Source organism: Danio rerio, chromosome 19 (genome assembly GCF_052040795.2).
Source record: "Danio rerio strain M-AB ecotype USA chromosome 19, GRCz13ab, whole genome shotgun sequence".
NCBI lineage: Eukaryota > Metazoa > Chordata > Actinopteri > Cypriniformes > Danionidae > Danio > Danio rerio.
The window spans coordinates 44,563,960-44,584,512 of record NC_141039.2 but is presented as its reverse complement, the minus strand read 5'-3'; the positions used below and the strand labels follow the sequence as shown (position 1 = coordinate 44,584,512).

Sequence of the window (20,553 nt, the reverse complement as noted above, 5' to 3'; positions counted from 1 at the left end):
ATTACAGCAGATGGCGCTCTAGGCTAGTTTTAACAGCAGATGGCGCTCTAGGCTAGTTTTAACAGCAGATGGCGCTCTAGGCTAGTTTTAAACAGCAGGTGGCGCTCTGGGCTAGTTTTTAAACAGCAGATGGCGCTCTAGGCTAGTTTTTACAGCAGATGGCACTCTACGCTAGTTTTAACAGTAGGTGGCGTTCTAGGTTAGATTATAACAGCAGATGAAGCTCTAGGCTAGTTCTTAACAGCAAATATTGGTGTTTTGTAAACCTTGAAAGCGGTTTTCATCCCATGCCTAGTTTGATGAGGGTTGTGCACAACATAACTGATGAGCAAAATATTATCATAAATTGATGCAGATGCTAATATAACTACTTTTCCTTCTTGGTGTAAAAGAGCCACTTAGGCTCATCTCATCATGGCTTATTACTGTAAAGCTAGAGTCTACATATAAGTTGGACATCCATGTGCTTGTGGCGATGGTGCGGGCATTACCTGGCCTTGCTGAGGCTGAGCGATGATAATCTGGCCGGGCTGTAGTGTGGTGGCGGTGGGAGCGGAGACCTGCTGGCCCTGCTGCTGCCCTTGGACCTGCACTGCGCTAGGCTGCTGCGCCAACGTGAAGTAATATTGGACAGGCTCAGTCGGGGCCACAGACTGACGAACTTCCTCCTACACAAAAAAGCTTAATTATAGACAGCAGCAGTATTTATGATGACTGCCATATTAGCATCTGATGCCTCTTTTCCACTGAGCGGTACGGTTCAATACAGCAGTGTTTCCCAACCCTGTTCCTGAAGGCACACCAACAGTATATATTTTAGGTGTCTCCCTTATCAGACTTCAGGTTTTGGAGTCTCTTCTATTGTTCTGATGAGTTGATTCAGGAGTGTTTGAGTAGGAAGAGGTTGAAAATGTGCACTGTTGGTGTGCTTTCAGGAACGGGGTTGAGGAAACACTGCAGTACAGTACAGTGTGATTTGGAACGGCTCACTCTGATCACGCTTGCGTTTGCACTGCCAATTGTACCCTTAGTTAATATGTTTGGTGAACAACAAAGTAAGGTCATTTTTGGTCAAAGATAAATTTTTATATTTGCGATCACACGTTGCAGTCATTGTACTATTACAGTGTTGTGTTTTGGCGGTGTATTTAAAGATGGCACTTTCTGTGTTGTCGTTCCCCTTGGTTTTATTGCATTTAAAAGTGACAATTCCCTGTAAACCACAGGTGTCAAAGCCAGTTCCTGGAGGGCCGCAGCTCTGCACAGTTTAGTTCCAACTCTGCTCCAACACACTTACCAGTAGGTTTCAAACAAGCCTGAAGGACTTAATTACTTTGATCAAGTGTGTTTAATTAAGAGTTGGAACTAAACTGTGCAGAGCTGCGACCATCCAGGAACCTGCTTTGACACCTGTGCTATAAATCAATCAGTGACTCTAGTTACACACTTTAGAAGCGTACTGTTGACCCTTGTAAAAGGGTCAGAAAAAAGTGATATGGTACCATTCTTTTTGTTGATACTTCGGTCAGTGGAAACTGAAAAAAGGATATCGTAAATGTATTGTACCGCTTAGTGGAAATAAGCAATTATAAAGTTGATATACTTGACAACACTTTCACATTTATAACATTTTTAACAATATAGAATCCAGTAAAAACAAATATTCGATTTCAACAAAGATCAAACTATTAATAACAACATAACACTTTATTTTAAGGTGTCCTCATTACGGTGTAACTATGTATTTACCTACTGAGTGATATTAATTATTTACATGTACTTACTATTAGGGCTGGGCCGATAAACAATATTTATCAAATCGCGATAAAATTTGTCAGTAACAATAGCTATGTCTCCATTCAAAAATGCTAATTAACTTTAAGCGCAATACTGCATTTTGATATTAAAGATGTGCAAATAAAGCAGCGTTTCCATTCGACGTGTTAAATTGAACAAAGTCGTCACTTCCTGATTAACTTGCGCCAAATATCAACATCGAAAACGGAATTTGCTGCGATAAGTGAATCTGCGTCAATCTTTTCTTCACTGAATAAATTACTTGCATCTTAGAAGGCAGTCCTGACATGCAGTGATGATACGGAGGTGTTTGCGAAACACAGACGCTCTTGATTCTGGAGGTCATTAATAATTTAATTACACTAATACTGAAATAGTTAAGGCGTTTTAGAATGATTTCAGATGTTTTACAATGTGCTCAGCCGTCTGGTTTATCCATGCACACATTTTTATCATCATTTGATCACTTATAACAAAATCACATGACCTTTTTTAATGCGCATACTGGATTACGCTCGGTAAAAGTGTATCTATCGTAGTTTATGCACATCTTTTCTCATCAAATAAAAAGTTTATCTTGCGCATGTATTTTTTGTCTAAAATCTATGCGCATCTTGGCGTTTCCATCAACCGTTTTTTTTTAATGCGCATATCCAAAATGCACATAAAAATAGATGGATGAAAACATAGCTAATGATAATCTCAAATAATCTAAAAGTGTTTTGATATCAGAGATGTACTGAATTTTCGGCCACCAAAAAATTAACTAGCCAAAAATGTTATGCCATTTAATGGACCCTCTAATTTTTGTAACTTCAGTCATTGTTGGGGCACTCTTTTGAATCTGGAAGCATTAACAAATTACATAGAAATATATATCGTGATTGCATATAATTATGCATAGCTAATTATAATTATTATAGTAACTATATGAAGTGTAACAAAGACACCTTAAAATAATAATCTCACCCAAAATAAGCAACTTTATAAAATATTCTTTAATTGTTCTTTCAATAAAAATTTATATTTTCTGTATGGATGGATGTATCCATAAATACATCTTTGAAAGTTTGACATCATATAAATCGTAACATCAAACATTGGACATTCCAACAAACAAACAACAAAAGTGTTATTATTATTTTAGGTGACGTTGTTGGAGTGTAACTTTCCATTTAACTACTAGTTTGGACACGGGGTTAGGGTAAGTTAGAAGTAATTGTGCAGAATTTATTGCAACTGCTATAGTAAATGCATGGAGCATGTAACTACATTGCCTTAAAATTAAAGTGTTACCAAAAACAACAACAAGCAAACAAGTTGCAGCTGCTAATATTAGGTGCTTTCAGCAAATGTCAATGATTCAGTCTAGTATGGCCTTATCAAGACCGTTCATGTCTTGATTTAAAAGGGTATATACAAATCTCACACAAGCCACAGCATTTATTTCAAATAATTAGTTATTAATAATTATAAATAATTATAAATAAATAATTATAAATAACTAGTTAATATTTCGACTCTGTACCCATTCTGTTTGCCACTTCTTAAATAAAGACCAGTTTATTAAGTGCTTTTCTCAATATTAAAGAAAAATACATATATTCCAACATGACAGCCCTGCGAAATAAAGAGTTAATAAGCCCTATCTGCTGCTTACATCTCCATAAATTATTTTAGCTCTGTAACATTAGAGGCGGGAGGAAGATAAATAACTTATAGGCAAAGCAAGAGCGAGTAACGCAATCTTCTAGCTGGACAGAAACGAGACCTTCAGCTGCAGACGGAGGCCTGAACTCCCACACTCGAACCGCGGCGTCATGGCAAACCGTCGGCTGTCGGCTATTCGTCCCCCATGCATTCCTGAAGATTCATTTTGTGGCAAAGAGAGTAAACATCCCTCTCCCAGCTTGGTGACGTCACAGCTGAGAGTGTAGGATGTTTACACACCTGGCCACACAAAAAAACGCCGCAGGACTATAAAACCCCATCAGTGGCAAACAAAGACAGTGGTTTAGCTTGCTGTGAGAGTTTGGATCAGTGGGTATATATTGACTAAATTCCTTTCCTCTCATGTGCCGACTCTCTTCTTGCTCTCGTATTTAGGATTACTTGTACGTGATTTTGGTTTGTTGCATGAAAGGAATGTTTTGTTGACAAGTTATTTAAAGCATTAAAGCAAACACATTAACTGCATTCAATGTGCCTTCTATACACATTAAACCACTTTTATTAATTTAAATTTATGCAAAAAACTATAATTTATTATAATGAATTTGTTATAAATATGTACATGTCATTAATTTTATTTTAAATTATTTTTCAATTTTTTAAAATAAAATAATTAAATGAACAGTGAATTTTGAAATTAAATTAAGAATTATAAATTATTATTATTCGTAAAAATAAAATAAAATTATAAAATATAATTACTATTACTTTTATTGTTTTAATAATAAATTATATAATAATTATAAATTATTTTATTTTATTCGAATATTAAAAAATATAAAATAAATTGATTATTAATTTAAAATTAAATTATTAATTATTATTATAAAAATTACATATTTTTATTTTAATAATAAATTATATGATTGTTATAAATTATTATTATTACTATTATAATCAAAACATATTTATTTTATTTGCATTTTATTTTAATATTTAAAAAATAATATAAAACTATAATAATTATATGAACAGTGAATTCTGAAATTAAATTAAGAATGATAAAGTTATTATTATTATTATTATTACAATTATTATATTTTAAAAATATTTTATTTTATTGTAATAATAAATTACTTGATTATTATAGTTAATGAAAAATTATCATGACGATTATTATTATTATTTAAAATATTATGACTATTATTATTATGATTACTATTTAAAACTAGAAACTAGAAAAAAGCTTATAGATGCATATATGGATGTGTGTAGGTTTAAAAAAACTGCTAATGGACAGAAGCATTTCAATGAAGTGCTTAACGAGTGACTGGCCATCTATACATATAAAATCACTTTTGGAAATGTAAATTTATGCAAATAAATAAATAAAATAAATGTAATGCATTTAATTTTTGCATTACTGTCATTATTATTATTATTATTAAAAATGATCAAACTATTAATTACATGAAAAGTAAATTTATAAATTAAAATTAAGAATTATATATATTACTATTTTTACTATTTTAAAAATTATTTATTTTACTTAAACAAATAAAATAATAAATTATATGAAGTGAATTTTTAAATTAAGAATTTTAAATTATTTTAAAAAATATTTTATTTTATTTTTTATTTTATTTAAAAATTACAAAATAATTAATTATATGAAAAAATGAACTTAAAAATTACATTTTTTTTTAAAAAGGATAAAAATTATAAAGCAGAAAAAAGTTTATAAATGCATATGCCTGTGTGCAGCTTTAAACAAAATGCTAATAAACAGAAGCATTGGAATGAAGTGTTTAAGGTGTGACTGGCAGCATCTACAGTGTAAACACAAAGCACAAGTGGACGCATATAAATCTCTCATAAATTTTCATGTTAAAGTTCCTCATTTCAACTAAAAGAACTAAAGTACTCGAATAACTGGTAACATTAGCATCTAGTTGGCAAAAAGATGCATTTCTCTCTGGCAGAGCTACGACATAAAACCGCATGTGGCAGCTTTTGAAGCTCTGCATATAATTCTATGGCCACATTCAGAAAATACAAGCATAGACAAAATGCATTAATATGATGTCTGGTTGTGCAGAGTTAAGGGAAGCAGAGTGCTGCAAACATCCGACTGAAAGCCTTCACAAACCCTACACCCAGCTTCCAGTCAAGGATGTTTACAGCGCCCCCAAGCTGCCAGAAACGACACAGCACCGTCTTCTCTTCACATGCTGTAGACTGAAAAAAACAAGTAATGGAGATAATGATTAAATGTGACAGTTTGAGGTGCCTCTGTTTTCCGCACCTGTCGTTTCGGAGGCTTCAGGTCATCCCGGGGGACGATATCGATGAGGAAGTCAAACTGGTCAAACTTAGTGATGGCCATGGCAATGTCATTCCTCTGTGAAACAAAATAAGAGTCAAAAACAACATCCAAAGGAAAATGCTAAAACACCACATGACAATGTTTATCTGTTTGTTAAAGGAACACAACAGTTTTGTGACTCCATTAGAGTTAAACTGTTAGTTGATTTTTAGCATTTTTACAACCATTCAGATGATCTCTAGGGACTGGTTTTTCCGAAAGAAATACACTACGATTTTGGATAATGGATTGGATCAAATCTTGAAAATGGTTTTTTCAAAAGAAAAACAAGGAATAAATAGTTAGATTAGATCACGTAATCTAATCTTGGTTTTGATCCGTATCTAACCTTTAGTTTGGGTTTTTCAGACCTTTTTTGTAGGATTTGTATCACTTTGATCCAAAAAATCTGGATTAAACTGATACCATCAGAAGAAGGGATTCAGCATGGATATCATGGCCAAAAAGTAATGAAAACTTAAAAATTGTATCAAATAATAATATATTTGGACCATGCAGTATCTTACAAGATATCCTATTTATTCATAAGGTTTTAATTGTATTTGTTCATTTGTCAGGCTATCCAGAGGATCCTGAAAAGCTCATATCCGGATCAGATTGATCCAATCCCTTGTTGCTTTGAAATACTGTTTTAAAAAGCAAGCTGGATTACATGATCAAGGATCGCAAAAAAAGATGACTAAATCTGGATCAATTTTCAGTCCGAAATTAAATCCAGACTAAACCTTTTGAAAAACCGTACGTCAGATTTCACGCTCACTTTTGGATCTGCTAATGATGAAATTAACATGAGAATGTGCGATGGTCCACACCAACTTCATGTCTGGCGTACATGCATTTCTTGTGTTTGTTTTATTTCCATTGGCGACTCCTAGAGGCAATTATGTTAAATCGCACAATACAAAGTATCTGAGCCATGCAATGGCAGCTGGATGGGACGGGATCGTCCGCATGTCTAGTTGGTATATAAGGTTTCCACACATGCAGTTGACCAGCCAAACATTAAAGCGCAATTTGCAGCGATCGCCGGTTTTCCCAATGTAATCTGAACGAGCGACTTCACGCACATTGCTATAAAGGCGCCATCTGAAGACGAATTTGCAAATGCAAATCGGAAACATTTCCATTCAATAAATGTGCAAATAATATGTCATGCTCAAATGCACTTAACAAATATTGTAGCAAGGTGGCCTTGGTCAACCCATGATTCATTCATCCTGACAAACAGCATGGTTGGGATGAGGTTCCAAGGTGGCACTGGCAGGCACTCGGTCAGTTGTAGAGTGGGCGATTGGGCAGCTGAAATGCCGGTGGCGCTGCCTTGATAAGAGCGGAGGGGTGCTGATATACCACCCTAACAAAGTGTTCCTCTAATACATCTGTGCCTCCCACAGACACGGATTCTACTCCCGACAGTAAAGTGTCGCCCTCAATTGAGGCAACTCCTTCCTCAAAAGGTGTTAGTTCAGCATCCCTGTTCGGTCCACACTTTGATGGCGCACCGCTGTTCTCCTCTTAACCTGCACCTTCACATTCACTCACAGTGCGATGTTCAGACCCCACTGCGTTAACTGCGTCAGCTAAACTCTCCCACTCTAGTTTTTTTTCTTTTGTTATTAATTCCGGAGGACAAACTTGCAAATAACAGTTTTTCTCTGGTCTACCTCCGCTAGGATCACCTCCAATTCACATTCTGTGAAGTTTCTCTTCTTGCTTGCTTTTGCCACTGCTTTTTTCTTTGGTTTTGCCAAAGTAGAGTCATTACCATATTTATTAGAGGAAGGAGGCAGGGAGAGTTTTAGCGCTTGTGCACATGCGCTCAGTTTCACGTTAATTCGGATGTACAAAGAAAATGTGTGTAGGATTCCGCGTACGCAGTGTTTCATACATCTGAATTTTTTCCTGCTTACGCACATTTACAGCTTTGTCTGTATGCAATGTTTTAGTATGAATTCAATGCAAGTTTTTGTACATGAGGCCCTAGGTCTGTCAGAAGCACTTTTAGCTTACCTTAGCATAAAACATTGAATCAGATTAGACCATTAGCACCTTTCTCAAAAATGAAATCAAAGAATTTTCTCATTTAAAGCTGGACTTTCAGCTTTAAAAGATTTCATAACATGAGAGATTTCATAACATAAGTTTCTGATTGTATGTTAACCTTGGATAAAAATATCATGGTTTCACGGTATTGTGATTACTGCTCCAAAATATATTATTTTTAAAAGTCCGAGTAAAAAACTAAAACTTTGAAAACAATATATTTTATTTTTTGCAAGATTTATACTATATTATATATAACAGTTAATATGTCAGGTTTAATAATTTAAATTAATTATTTACTTCTGCCATCTTCATTAGTTTCAAAAACACAGATTTCTTTACAATTTAAAATGCCATTTTTGGATATTTCTTCTGCTGAAGATACTATTGTCCTAAAAAAAAAAAAAAAAAAAAAGTAAATTAAAAAAAATCTTACACAATGTTTTATCTTAAGAAGGTGAATTATTTGATTTATTTTTAAACTCTTTAAATGCTAGGGGCATAACCTCTTTGTTAATGCTTTTAAAAACAAAACAGATTTTTCTTCTCTTCATTTGAAAGTCGCTTGGGAAGAAGACTTAGGGATTTCAATATCTGAGACTGACTGGAATCAATGTCTTTTATCTGTTTAATCATGTTCTATAAATTCTACACACTACCTTATTCAATACAATACAAAGTATTACACAGACTTCACTCTTCCAAAACAAAGCTTAAAAAACTCTATCCCTTGGTTTTCCGCTGTGTAAAACATAAGCTGGCGACCCCTGATTCATAAAGGGACTAAGCTGTAAAGAAAATGAATGAATCACTGTTTGACCATCTGAGATTGGGCATGAATATACACACCACCATTTTTAACAGTATTACATCTAACTGTGTGCATACAGAAACTCACCCGTGACGTCAGACTCGACAAGCAGACCGTTTTGTTTAACAGTGTAATATAATAATTTATCACTTTATCACTACATCAGCCCTTCTTAGTGAACACTGACACCATCTCTACCGGCAGAGCGTCTACTAGTGGTATTTTCCACAGGATATTGGCTGTAAAGACCACCCATTGTCACCCCCCCAGATCAGCAGCTATTTTTAGCAGCATGATTAATATCTGGTGGCGAAGGGTCACATCCATGCAGTTGTTCCATTGACGACAGTTGTCGTGGCGACACCGATTGGCGTGATGCCTTCACAATGGAACTGTGGGCCAGCTGCACGCTCACAGGCTGAGCGCTAATACAATCTACATATTAAAGAGATGGCCGTACAGTCATTACAGCTTTGTTCAGCAACAAAACCTGTTGCCCAACACCGCATTGGAAAAAAGATATGCTCAACTGGGTGACTATACTGTAGACTCTGTAACATTACTGTGGTTTCCAATCACTTTACATTATGAAATAAAAAAGTTATTAAATGTTTGAATTGATAAAAAGTTTAAAAGATTATATTGTACACATTCAAAAATATACATACTCAAAACAGTTTACACCTAAGCTTAATTCTGAGTCAAAACTTGCTTTATATATATATATATATATATATATATATATATATATATATATATATATATATATATATATATATATATATATATATTTTTTTTATTTAATTTTGTTTTTTAAAGCAAAACCCATTGTACAAACACTAAATACACTAACCGGCCATTTTATTAGGTACGCCTTTCTAGTACTGGGTTGGATCCTCTTTTGCCTTCAGAACTACCTTAATCTCTCATGGAATAGATTCAACAAGGTACTGGAAATATTGCTCGAAGATTTTGGTCCATGTTGACATGATAGCATCATACAGTTGCTGCAGATTTTGCCGGCTGCACATCCATGATGCGAATCTCCCATTTCACCACATCCCTAGGGTGCTCTATTGGATTGAGTTCTGGTGGCTGTGGAGGCCATTTGAGTACAGTGAACTCATTGTCTTGTTCAAGAAACCAGTCTGAGATGATTCACGCTTTATGACATGACGTGTTATCCTGCTGAAAGGAGCCATCAGAAGATGGGTACACTGTGGTCTTAAAGGGATGGACACGGTCAGCAACAACACCCAGGTAGTCTGTGGCGTTTAAACGATGCTCAACTGGTCCTAATGTGCTCAAAGTGTGCCAAGAAAACATCCCCCACACCATTACACCACCGGCAGCCTGAACTGTTGATACAAGGCAGAATAGATCCAAGCTTTCATGTTGTTGATGCCAAATTCTGACCCTACCATCTGAATGTCGCAGCAAAAATTGAGACTCATCAGACCAGGCAAAATATTTTTAATCTTCTATTGTGCATTTTTGGTGAGCCTATGGGAATTGTAGCCTCCTGTTCTTAGCTAACAAGAGTAGCACCAGGTGTGGTCTTCTGCTACTGTTGCCCATTCTGATGCTCGGTTTGAACTGCAGCAGATCGTATTGACCATGTCTACATGCCTAAATGCACTGAGTTGCTACCATGTCATTGGCTGATTAGAAATTTGCGTTAGAGCAGTTAGAAAGGTGTACCTAATAAAGTGGCCAGTGAATGTATATGACATAAGCCACATGATACTCTTTCTGTGATATATTTGCATCATTAAAAAAAAAATAATAATAATAATAATCTGCGTTTTCTAGTATTAGTAAATGACATTTTTTAGACAAACTATCCCTTTCATAAATAAATACTATTTTTAAAAAACTATTCTTAGTGTAAGCATTTAGAGACCACTTTATGAGTATCATTCAGGGTTCAGGAAAGTGTTTGACAGCCCAGGGAAGCAAAATCAGTAAAAAAAAAAAAAAGTGGGTCATGGGAGATGTACTTTTAGACTCCACGCTACAGTGGAACAGAGATAAGCCCTGGGGGGCTGTGAGGGGGCTCTTCCCATAAAGCTATGTCACAGTTCCAGCACAAGCTGCATTAGGAAGAACTTTTTTTTCTCTTCAGTGTAATGGTTTGGATCTGTTCACATGGAGAGCAGATGATGCTAGAAATAGTAAGGTGCCGTCACATTAATGAGATTTCACAGGCAATAAAATTCCATTGTCACTAGTGCAGGGAAGCTTAAACAGAACTTTCAAATTAAGCAATTTTTACTGGTGAATGCAGCATAAATTTGCATCACCAACAGAAACACGAGTAATATTTGCATGGGGAACTTTTATGTCAAAGCACCACTTGAGTCCTATTTAAATGGCTGGATTTTACTAAATTCAACTGCACCATAATATTTGACTTTTTTCCAAACATTTTGATGACACATATTGATATTTAACTTCATTCAAAAGAAAACTAACGATATTAAGCAGCGCCTGAAAAAAATCCCCAGCTAGGTATCTAAATAACAGCACTGCGTATTATCAATGCGCCTGCTGCAGTCAGGGTACACCAGCAAAAGTATTTTTGAAATTATTATGCCATAGGTTATCATTCCTAGACATGTCAGCCTATAAAATAACAATGGAACTACTGAAGAGTCAAGATTTAAATAGGAAATTTTATCAAAATAATTATTATTTTAAAATAGGAAAATTATCAAAACTTTTTTTAAATTTTTTTAATGCTAATGGTCTAATCTGACTCAATGATTTATGCTAAGCTAAGCTAAGAGCAAAGCCTACTGAAGGGCAAGCCTGAAGAGATTAGCCTAAAGAAAGCATAATGGCTATGCTAACACTTCCTCTATGGCAGACCGAAGGGGAGGAAAACAAAAGCCGCTATGTGATTGGCTAAGAAGTGCTTCATCTGACCAAGTTAGCGTTAAAGGTTTTCCAATGGTAATACAGACATTTTCATCTCCCCCACAGTAAAAATCTCTGGCTAAAAGTATTCACGCCAGATGCAGAAATCAGCTGAATGGAAGAAAATGTCAAAACTCAACTGCTTAACTTTTAAAATGAGTATATTTCCAAAATTAGTGTAGTGTTATTTTAAGAAACTAAATACTGTGAACTGTCACTTGACACTTGATGCACTTGAGTCAATCCAAAACCTAAATAATAATAAAATATACTAAAATATATATGAAACGTCTAGTATATTGCATTTGTTTTGTTACTTTCAACAAGTTTGCTGATTTCTTTGAGAGGAGGGTCTATAAGTGACTGCATGAATGGGATTTCTCAGACATTTCCGTCTAGTATTGAGGGGCCTTAACCACCAGAACAGGGCCTTAACCATCAGACTTGACTGATAATAAGACAATATTATCTTTTCCTGGCAGAGATGGTGATGGAGACAGGAAGCAATAACGGGAACATAGTGGGTGGGATCAGGAAATAACCAGAGCTTGTCTTAAATTAAAATCAAACTACCATACATCTAACACAAATTGGAATTGGGCTGTGAAATACATGATGCCACTTTAGCCGAGGTGACCCCAGTCTGAAAGCCAGATCGGGGTCATTTCCTGATTCCACCCAACATCTTCTCGATCATTTCCTGTCTCTTCTACCATCTCCATCCTACAGAAAAAACAGGAACACACACTCGCGCACACACAAACACACGCGCGCGCACACACACACGCGCACAAACACACGCGCACAAACACACGCGCACGCGCACACACACACACACACACACACACACACACACACACACACACACACACACACACACACACACACACACACACACACACACACACACACACACACACACACACACACACACACACACACACACACACACACACACACACACACACACACACACACACACACACACACAAATAAATAATTTTGCCCAGAAAGGAGACTGGTTTATCTCAGCAGGCTTGGGCGAGGGGTCAAAGAGAAGTTGGGAATGGAAATGACTGACCTGTAGTGTGCGGCGTTTGTTGTCCTCGGTGTGGATCCAGGCTCTGAGAGTGAGCTCTGTGATGAAGATCTGTGCCGCTTTGGCAAACAGCACCGGCGCCTCGGCACTGATCATCTACAAAGGGTTATCAAGGCAAATCAATACAAAAGGAAACAAAAGCGCATCATTTCATCCAGACACTCACTACACCAATGCCCTTCATGTTTCGGCCTGCCGTCAGACATGTAGTGTCCAAAGAGGCTACGTCAAGTTCTGACCTAGGGTCTTGGCCATGTCATCTCTCCTGAGCTCTTAATTGCCTTGGCTTTTCTCTCTTCCCACTCTAAGCTGTGGGTTATTTTAAGCGTCTGGACGCCACCCTGACCTGATGCCTGCTTCCCACGCGGCTAAGGGCCTGTATGGGAAGATCACGCCCTGTGGCTTCTATAACATCACTATATCTTTGTTTGTACTCTTCAGCTGGGCACAAAGCAAAGGTCTGTGTGCTTTAGAGTTTAACAAGCTCATTATAACCAGCGAGTGTTAAACTATAAAGCAAATACACCTACACTTAAATCTTTGGACTTGAGTCGCTCTATCAAACTGTGCAACAAGGGCATCAGTAGCTATGTTTCCATCCAAAGATACGAATTAAATTTATGCACAAAACTGAAATAATCGCATAAAAGACGTGCGAATAAAACAGCGTTTCTATCCAACGAGTCAAAGAGAACGAAATAGTCACTTCCTTATTAAATGGCTCCAAATACCAAAAGTAAAAACGTTAATCAAAAGGTCTTTATTTAATAAATACCTTGAGCCACAGAAGACAGTATGCCGATGCGCAATGAACACCTGGTGTCGTTTAAAGTTTTGAGACGCTCTTGACAACTTTGGAGGTCATTAATAATAAAATAACATTAATACTGAAATTATCACGCCGTTTTAGAATGACCAAAACAACATTTCAGATGTTTTACTATGTGCTCAGCCTACTGATTTGTCCATTCACACACATTTTCATCAATCACATCATCTTTTATAACAAAATCACATGACTTTAATGCGCATACTGAATTATGTTCGGTAAAAGAGTTTCCATTGTAGTTTTTGTGCATCTTCTCTTATAAAATAAAAAGTTTATACTACTCAGTTATGCATATTTTTTTATGCGCATCTTGGCATTTCCATTGGTTTTTTATGCACATTTCCAAAATGCACATAAAAATAGATGGATTGAAAAAAAAAAAATGTCCAGATCTGATCAGAAATCGGACCCGATCACGCAGTTTTAGACTCGATCGGAATCGGACGTGACCTTCCGATCAGGACTGTAAATATATATATATATATATATATATATATATATATATATATATATATATACATACAGTTGAAGTCAGAAGTTTTAGCCCCCTTTGAATTTTTTTCTTCTTTTTTAAATATTTCCCAAATTATGTTTAACAGAGCAAGGAAATTTTCACAGTATGTCTGAAAATATTTTTTCTTCTGGAAAAAGTCTGATTTGTTTTATTTCGTCTAGAATAAAAGCAGTTTTTAATTTTTTAAACACTATTTTAGGGACAAAATTATTAGCCCCTTTAAGCAAATTTTTTTCTTGATAGTCTACAGAACAAACCATTGTTATACAATAACTTGCCTAATTCCCCTAACCTGCCTAGTTAACCTAATTAACCTAGTTAAGCCTTTAAATGTCACTTTAAGCTGTATAGAAGTGTCTTGAAAAATATCTAGTCAAATATTATTTACTATCATCATGGCAAAGATCAAATTAATTCATTATTAAAAATGAGTTAATAAAACTATTATGTTTATAAATGTTCTGTAAAAATCTTCTCTCCGTTAAACACAAATTTGGAAAAAAAAATAAACAAGCGGTCTAATAATTCAAGGGGGCTAATAATTCTGACGTCAACTGTAAATATATAATCGTTTTCTTTTCGGCTTAGTGCCTTTAAAATCAGAGTTCACCACAGCGGAATGAACCGCCAACTTATCCAGCACTTGTTTTACACAGGGGATGTCCTTCTAGCTGCAACCCATCACTGGAAACCTTCTATAGTTATTTATATTCTAACTATTTTTTAACACATGTAGTTAGGCATCTATATTTCCTGAAAGCACAAAACAGGCTTCTATATGGCAAACAATATGGTACTTTAATTTAATTTTTTTGTTAACATGCCTGCCGGGTATTTTAAGTTGAGGTGCTATTCGTTTTTTTATATTTACTGTTGCACTAAAGTCCAAGAGTGAAGAATTGATGTTGTTTATTACTTATTGTTGAAGCTACCACACATAAGTGCTCTGTTTGTTAACTGATTTGTTGAATGTTAAAATTAGGTGAATTAAATAATAAATTAAGGAACATCCTGGATCCGTATCTTTGCTCTTCATTATTCTTTTTTATGTATTATAGAAGTATTAGTATGGATTTCGGTATTGGTAGATCCTCAAAATCAAATCACTTGGAGGAAAAAAAAAAACCTGATCAGGCTGAACGCAACTTACCTGAACGTAGCTAGTGTCTTAAGCCCTGCTCACACTGTGATATTTCAGCTACGATTCTGTCATCCGAGACAAATTTGGGAAATCCTAAAAGATTCCTTAAATCCTAGGCTAAAATCAGTAATCATTGATCGTTGATTTGACATGTTAACAGTCAGCCGCTTAGTGCCCATAGCGATCAGATTTTTCCTCCAATGAATTTCTGGCAGTGTCAGAAGATTTCAGACAATTTCCTGATGTGTGACAACAGCTGGGATGAGCGTCAATTCAAAAATCAATAGGACCTCCGAATTTGATGACGCAATTCATGCGACAATTCAAATGACCGCGGGAAAATGTCAAAAAAAAATTTCTTCCTGGTTTTATAATTGAGACATGGGGTGTGCAAAATTGCCATTACAGATTGTTTACGTTTGCTGTGAGGACTCATTTTTAGAACGCGGGATAGTGAAAGTGCCACGCGTGAACGTTTAACTCCAGGGGTGTTTTTTTTCGTGTTTGCAGTGTCTTCATTGTCGTTCAGTCTGACTTTATGACAGCTGAAATCTTACAGTGTGACATGGGAGCCATGTTTGTGCAGTCTGACATGCTATAATTGTTCAGTATTAAAAAAATTATAATAAAAACTCCAGTGTGAGGCGGCCTTTAGGCTCACTTAAAAGAATAGTTCACTAAAAACTATTTATTTAGTTAATATTTACTCGCCTTTTAGTTGTTACGAATTCTTTCACGAGAATTTTTTCTGTTACGAAATTCTTTCTTCTGATAAGTACATTCGTAAAATGCTGAAAACCTGAATCCATTGACTTCCAAAGTACTAGCTCTTGTCTATTATGGAAGTTAATGATTACAGGTTTTCAGCTTTCTTTAAAAGATCTTCTTTAGTGTTCAATAGAAGAAATAAACTTATAAAAGCTTGAAATCACCTGAGAGAGTAAATTATAATTTTCGGGTGAACTATCCCTTAAAAACTTTTCTCAAAGCACCAGCTCTTTTGGTGGTGTTAATAGCATGTTCTTATTTGTTCTTAAAGGTTTATAGATATGCGTGCTGCATCTGGAAAAGTGTGTAAATATTGGCCATACACAGAACTGAGGCTGTTAACAGAAAAGAGTTTTTTTAGTTCTAAGAAAAAGTCTATTCATTGTTTACACACTCCTCAATATCAGACTGTTTCGCAGAAAATGGCCAGATGACTCAGATGGATCGAATAATTTCTCTATTCACAAAAGAGCCGCTGAAAATAGTAACTGCTCAAAGCCACTAAAAATGTTCACTTTGCATCTGGAGAAGGCCATAAAACATTTAATTTGGAGTCTCAAATCAAGTAGGAAAGTCAAACTTTATAGACATTTAATGGTTGGATTAGTTATTCTGTAAGTGCTAAAGAAAAGCTATTTGCTAAAGAGAAGTGGGAGTCTTCCATGGCACTGCTAAGTGGTTACTAATGTAAAGCAGAGTTGGGCGATGTCGACCAATTTGGCATCGTTAAATGTCACAATGGACCATGGCATCATCGTCATAGGTGGCGGTAAATTAATAAATTTATGAATGATTAGTTAATTAATAACGAATTATTTGTAGCATACAGTTTCAACTACCTGACCCGTATTGTCTTTGTTTTACACATGACCATACCAGAAACAAATAAAGATAAGTTACACATAAATTGCCACCTGTCAATCACTTTTTCCGTGGGACATGAATAGAAAGCGTGATCTGTGTGGCTATTATGGCACCGACAAACTTGGTTGGTAAAAAAGGTGCACAACGAACAGAAACCAACCAACAGTATCTGAGGTTTTGGTTAAATTACTAAGTACAAGTGTGAAAATGCAAGAATGAAGCAGTGTACTGACGCTGTGACACGTTATCTGATAGATTCAAAAGACCCAAGAGTTATTAGATGGAGATTTACATTAACAACTATAGTGAGATCCGGCGATACATCCTTGATAAACTGTCCGATGAGCACTGCTCTCTGGGGTGACTGCTGGAGCTCAAGAGTCAGACGTGCACATAGGCTACACTGCAGCGAATGAGAGTGCATCAGTATAGTGTGCAAGGAGGGCTTTTCAGAAATGCTAGGGAAACACCAGTGTGGATGTGGATTGTTTTTGTTCTAAAATGCCATTTTAAAATGAAGTCGTATTAGTGTAAACGGGGCCTAACTGTGCATTTATCGTGAGCAGGTTGCTGCTGCGACGGGGGCAGGGCAGGGGAATCGCAATACTGGCTCAGCACCATGATGTCTATCGACCATCGGAGATGGACGATGGCATCGTCTATTAATCCAACTCTAATGTAGAGGTCTACTGTAGCATGTTAATTTGGAAGCTAGTGTGTTTGATGTGTAAAAAAGTAAAAAAAAACAGCAATGTACAAAATAATGTCGTTTTTTAAAACATTGAATTGAATTTTAGGAACTATCTGACCTTTATATGCTGTTCTCTGTGTTGATCTGACAGGTTATACATTAAAACACTTTATTTTTCAGTAATAACCTAAATCATAGCTGTACGGTGGCGCAGTGGGTAGCACGTTCACCTCACAGCAAGAAGGTCACTGGTTCAAGCCTCGGCTGAGCCAGTTGGAGTTTGCATGTGTGAAATTTGCATGTTCTCCCTGTGTTGGCGTGGGGTTTCTCCGGCGACTCCAGTTTCCCCCACAGTCCAAAGATATGCTCTATAGGTGAATACATCTGATAGTGTATTGTGTTTCACAGTGATGGGTTGCGGCTGGAAGGGCATCCGCTGTATAAAACATATGCTGGACAAGTTGTCGGTTCATTCCGCTGTGGCAATCCCAGATTAATAAAGAGACTAAGCCAGAAAATTAATGAATGATTTATACGTACAAACATTGCATGTTTACCTGTAATTTTCATGCTTGTGTGAATAGAGAAGATGCTGGCATAGTCAAAACGCACTGTCAGAAAGCACTTGCCATTTCAGTCAATAGTGTTGAGCATTCATAACATTTTCACTACCCCAAATAGTTTCAAAAAAACATAGAAAGTCTGCTCAAAGATCCAACGTATTTGTCGTCAAGCCACATGATTTGAGGTTTCATTCATGTCTGCTACACAAACAGTGGTGAACTTAAAAACTCCAATAGTAAAATTAAATCTCGCCCCAGCAAACTCCCCTAAATACTGATGCAACTGGCCATTTGATGTACAGTCGACAAATGCAAGACTGCTGCTGTCTCAAAAAAAAATCAAACACAGGAAGTTTGCTGCCATCAGCTTAGACTGATTGTGTCGATTCAGCTTGGCTGCTCTTACCTTCACATCCTCATCCAGTTTCATAATTTTCTTGATGCGAGCGAGAGGAAGCTCTTGCACACGGAAATCCTTCTGAAACAGTGCGAGAGTGGGTTAGAGGAGAACTCGCAATAACAAGAATTCCTAATAATGAGGTACAATAGAGCTGACCACAACTGTATCCGAGTGAGAAGGAAAAACTCATACCACAGTAAGATTCCTGATCTCTTCCATCACCCTGGGCCAAAAAGACTGTAAGCTCTGCTGGGCATCGCTGCCACCCGCTCCAAATGAGTCTGCCGACATCTCCAGATCTGCTAGAAATCAAAGAAGACAAAACAAGACAAGTCAGGGTTAATGTTTACTTACAGCCCTTATAATTGATGGAATCTTCTCAAGATAATAACCAGACAGTTTTAGTTGTGTTTACGGGATAATAGTACTTGATAGCCTGTGTGTCATATATTTGTGATTCTAGGCTGCAAAGTCATCAAAGCTGGGTAAACTTGGAGAGAAGTGAATGGGAGAGTAGCAAAAGTTTTTTATGCATTCCAATTTGCTAAAATAACAAAAGTAAAAGGTGTTTTTAAAACTATCAGAAAACAATGATTGTGCCACCCACAGATGCTGCATTAGAAACATCACATAAGCGTTAACTAGTTGATTTGTAATTTGATGCAAAGATTAAAAATACCATGCATAGCTTTTTAAATGTACATACTAGGGCAGCACAATGTGTCGCAGAATTATTGTTATTGCGATAATGCAATAAACGTTATTTGCAGACTTGTTTAATAAATGACATTTTATGCATTGGTTTTTTATCTAAATTTGACCAATCAGAAGGCTCTACTATCTATATCCCCACCCACGCCAAGTAGTTGCCGTTCTGATATTGGCTGGACAGGCCCAACGGAAAACACAGGAGGTGACAATAAATTCTTAAAAAGACTAAACAACTAAAATTTCTGCACCTTGACACGGTTATTAGTCCGAGTTAGAATTTATTAGATTGGAAAAATAATTAAATCATTAAATAAATGATTTTAAAACATCGTTAATAATAAAAAAAAATTTCTAGGGATGTTATATTGTAAGAAATATGGTTAATTGCGATCATCAATGACAATGCATATTTTTCTGGTTTCATGCAGCCCTAGTATACTAGTATATACACGTTTATAAATAAAAATAAAAAATTAAATAAAAAAAATAAATATTTAAAATAAAACTTAAATAATAAAATAAAATAAAGTTATAATAAAAATATAATATGAAATACAATAATAAAATTTAAAAATATATATAAAAAATTTATTATTGAAAATTAAATTAATAAAAAAATTTTATTAAAATCAAAAAATTATATAAAACAATAAATAAATATAAATATATAAAAATAAAAACTTTTCAAGTATTTAAAATAAAGATGATGAATGTTAAACCAGTCGTCGCCGTCTTGTGTACAAGGCCCATTAGAATGGTTTTTTTTTAAGTGCAATTGTCGATGTGCGATTGGTCAACTCAGCAATGTGTAAACCAAGCCAGGAATCCATGTGTGGAAAACCTGGAGAACAAAGTCCTCCTCCGTGCCAGTGACCTGAAGCCCGCAGTGCACATCTGGATACACAAATAGCTCTGGAGCCAGACCAAATGGGCCGTTCTGACAGTACAGCTCGGCACTGACGCAACGGAGACAATCCAAACACAAACCAAAAAATGCAAGAGGAGCAAAGCTGGCAGGTTACTATGGCATGTGAGGAATTCTGCAGGCAGCCTGCCTGAGCTTGCGCTGCCACGGACACTACAAAGCACCTCTCTCTAGAAGAAAATACAAGGACAGAAATAGCAGGGTGGGGTGCCACAGGAGCGAGGCAGTAAAAAAAGTACTCGGACTCGTGCAGTTCAGCCATAATCCAATAACAAGACAAAGTGCCAAGGGCTTAATGGAGGGGGAGCAGTCGGACTGCCGAGCAGCTTCACTATGTGGGTCAAACGGAGAAGCAACACAGTGAAACATGCGTGATCACTAGCGAAAAGCGGTGACCTGCTTTCATCTCTTATTCCTCTTA

General features: G+C 36.1%; 2 protein-coding genes across 35 annotated transcripts in view; one reads left to right on the top strand and one right to left on the bottom strand.

Annotated features, from left to right (window-relative positions):
• Window positions 1-20,553, top strand: part of trioa (trio Rho guanine nucleotide exchange factor a) — a 573,337-nt gene that overhangs the window by 291,634 nt on the left and 261,150 nt on the right. The window lies entirely within an intron of this gene.
• nfyc (nuclear transcription factor Y, gamma) overlaps window positions 1-20,553 on the bottom strand; it is a 51,915-nt gene that overhangs the window by 14,412 nt on the left and 16,950 nt on the right. For 5 of the 34 annotated variants that reach the window (XM_087293970.2, XM_087293979.2, XM_088651296.1 and 2 more), the window contains exons 2-6: window positions 18,689-18,798; window positions 18,503-18,574; window positions 12,709-12,822; window positions 5,774-5,869; window positions 492-668 (exon numbers count right to left, since the gene is read on the bottom strand). In XM_087293970.2, coding sequence (XP_087150096.1) covers window positions 492-668; window positions 5,774-5,869; window positions 12,709-12,822; window positions 18,503-18,574; window positions 18,689-18,787 — 558 coding nt within the window. In that variant the 5' untranslated portion in view covers window positions 18,788-18,798. 34 annotated transcript variants of the gene reach the window in all.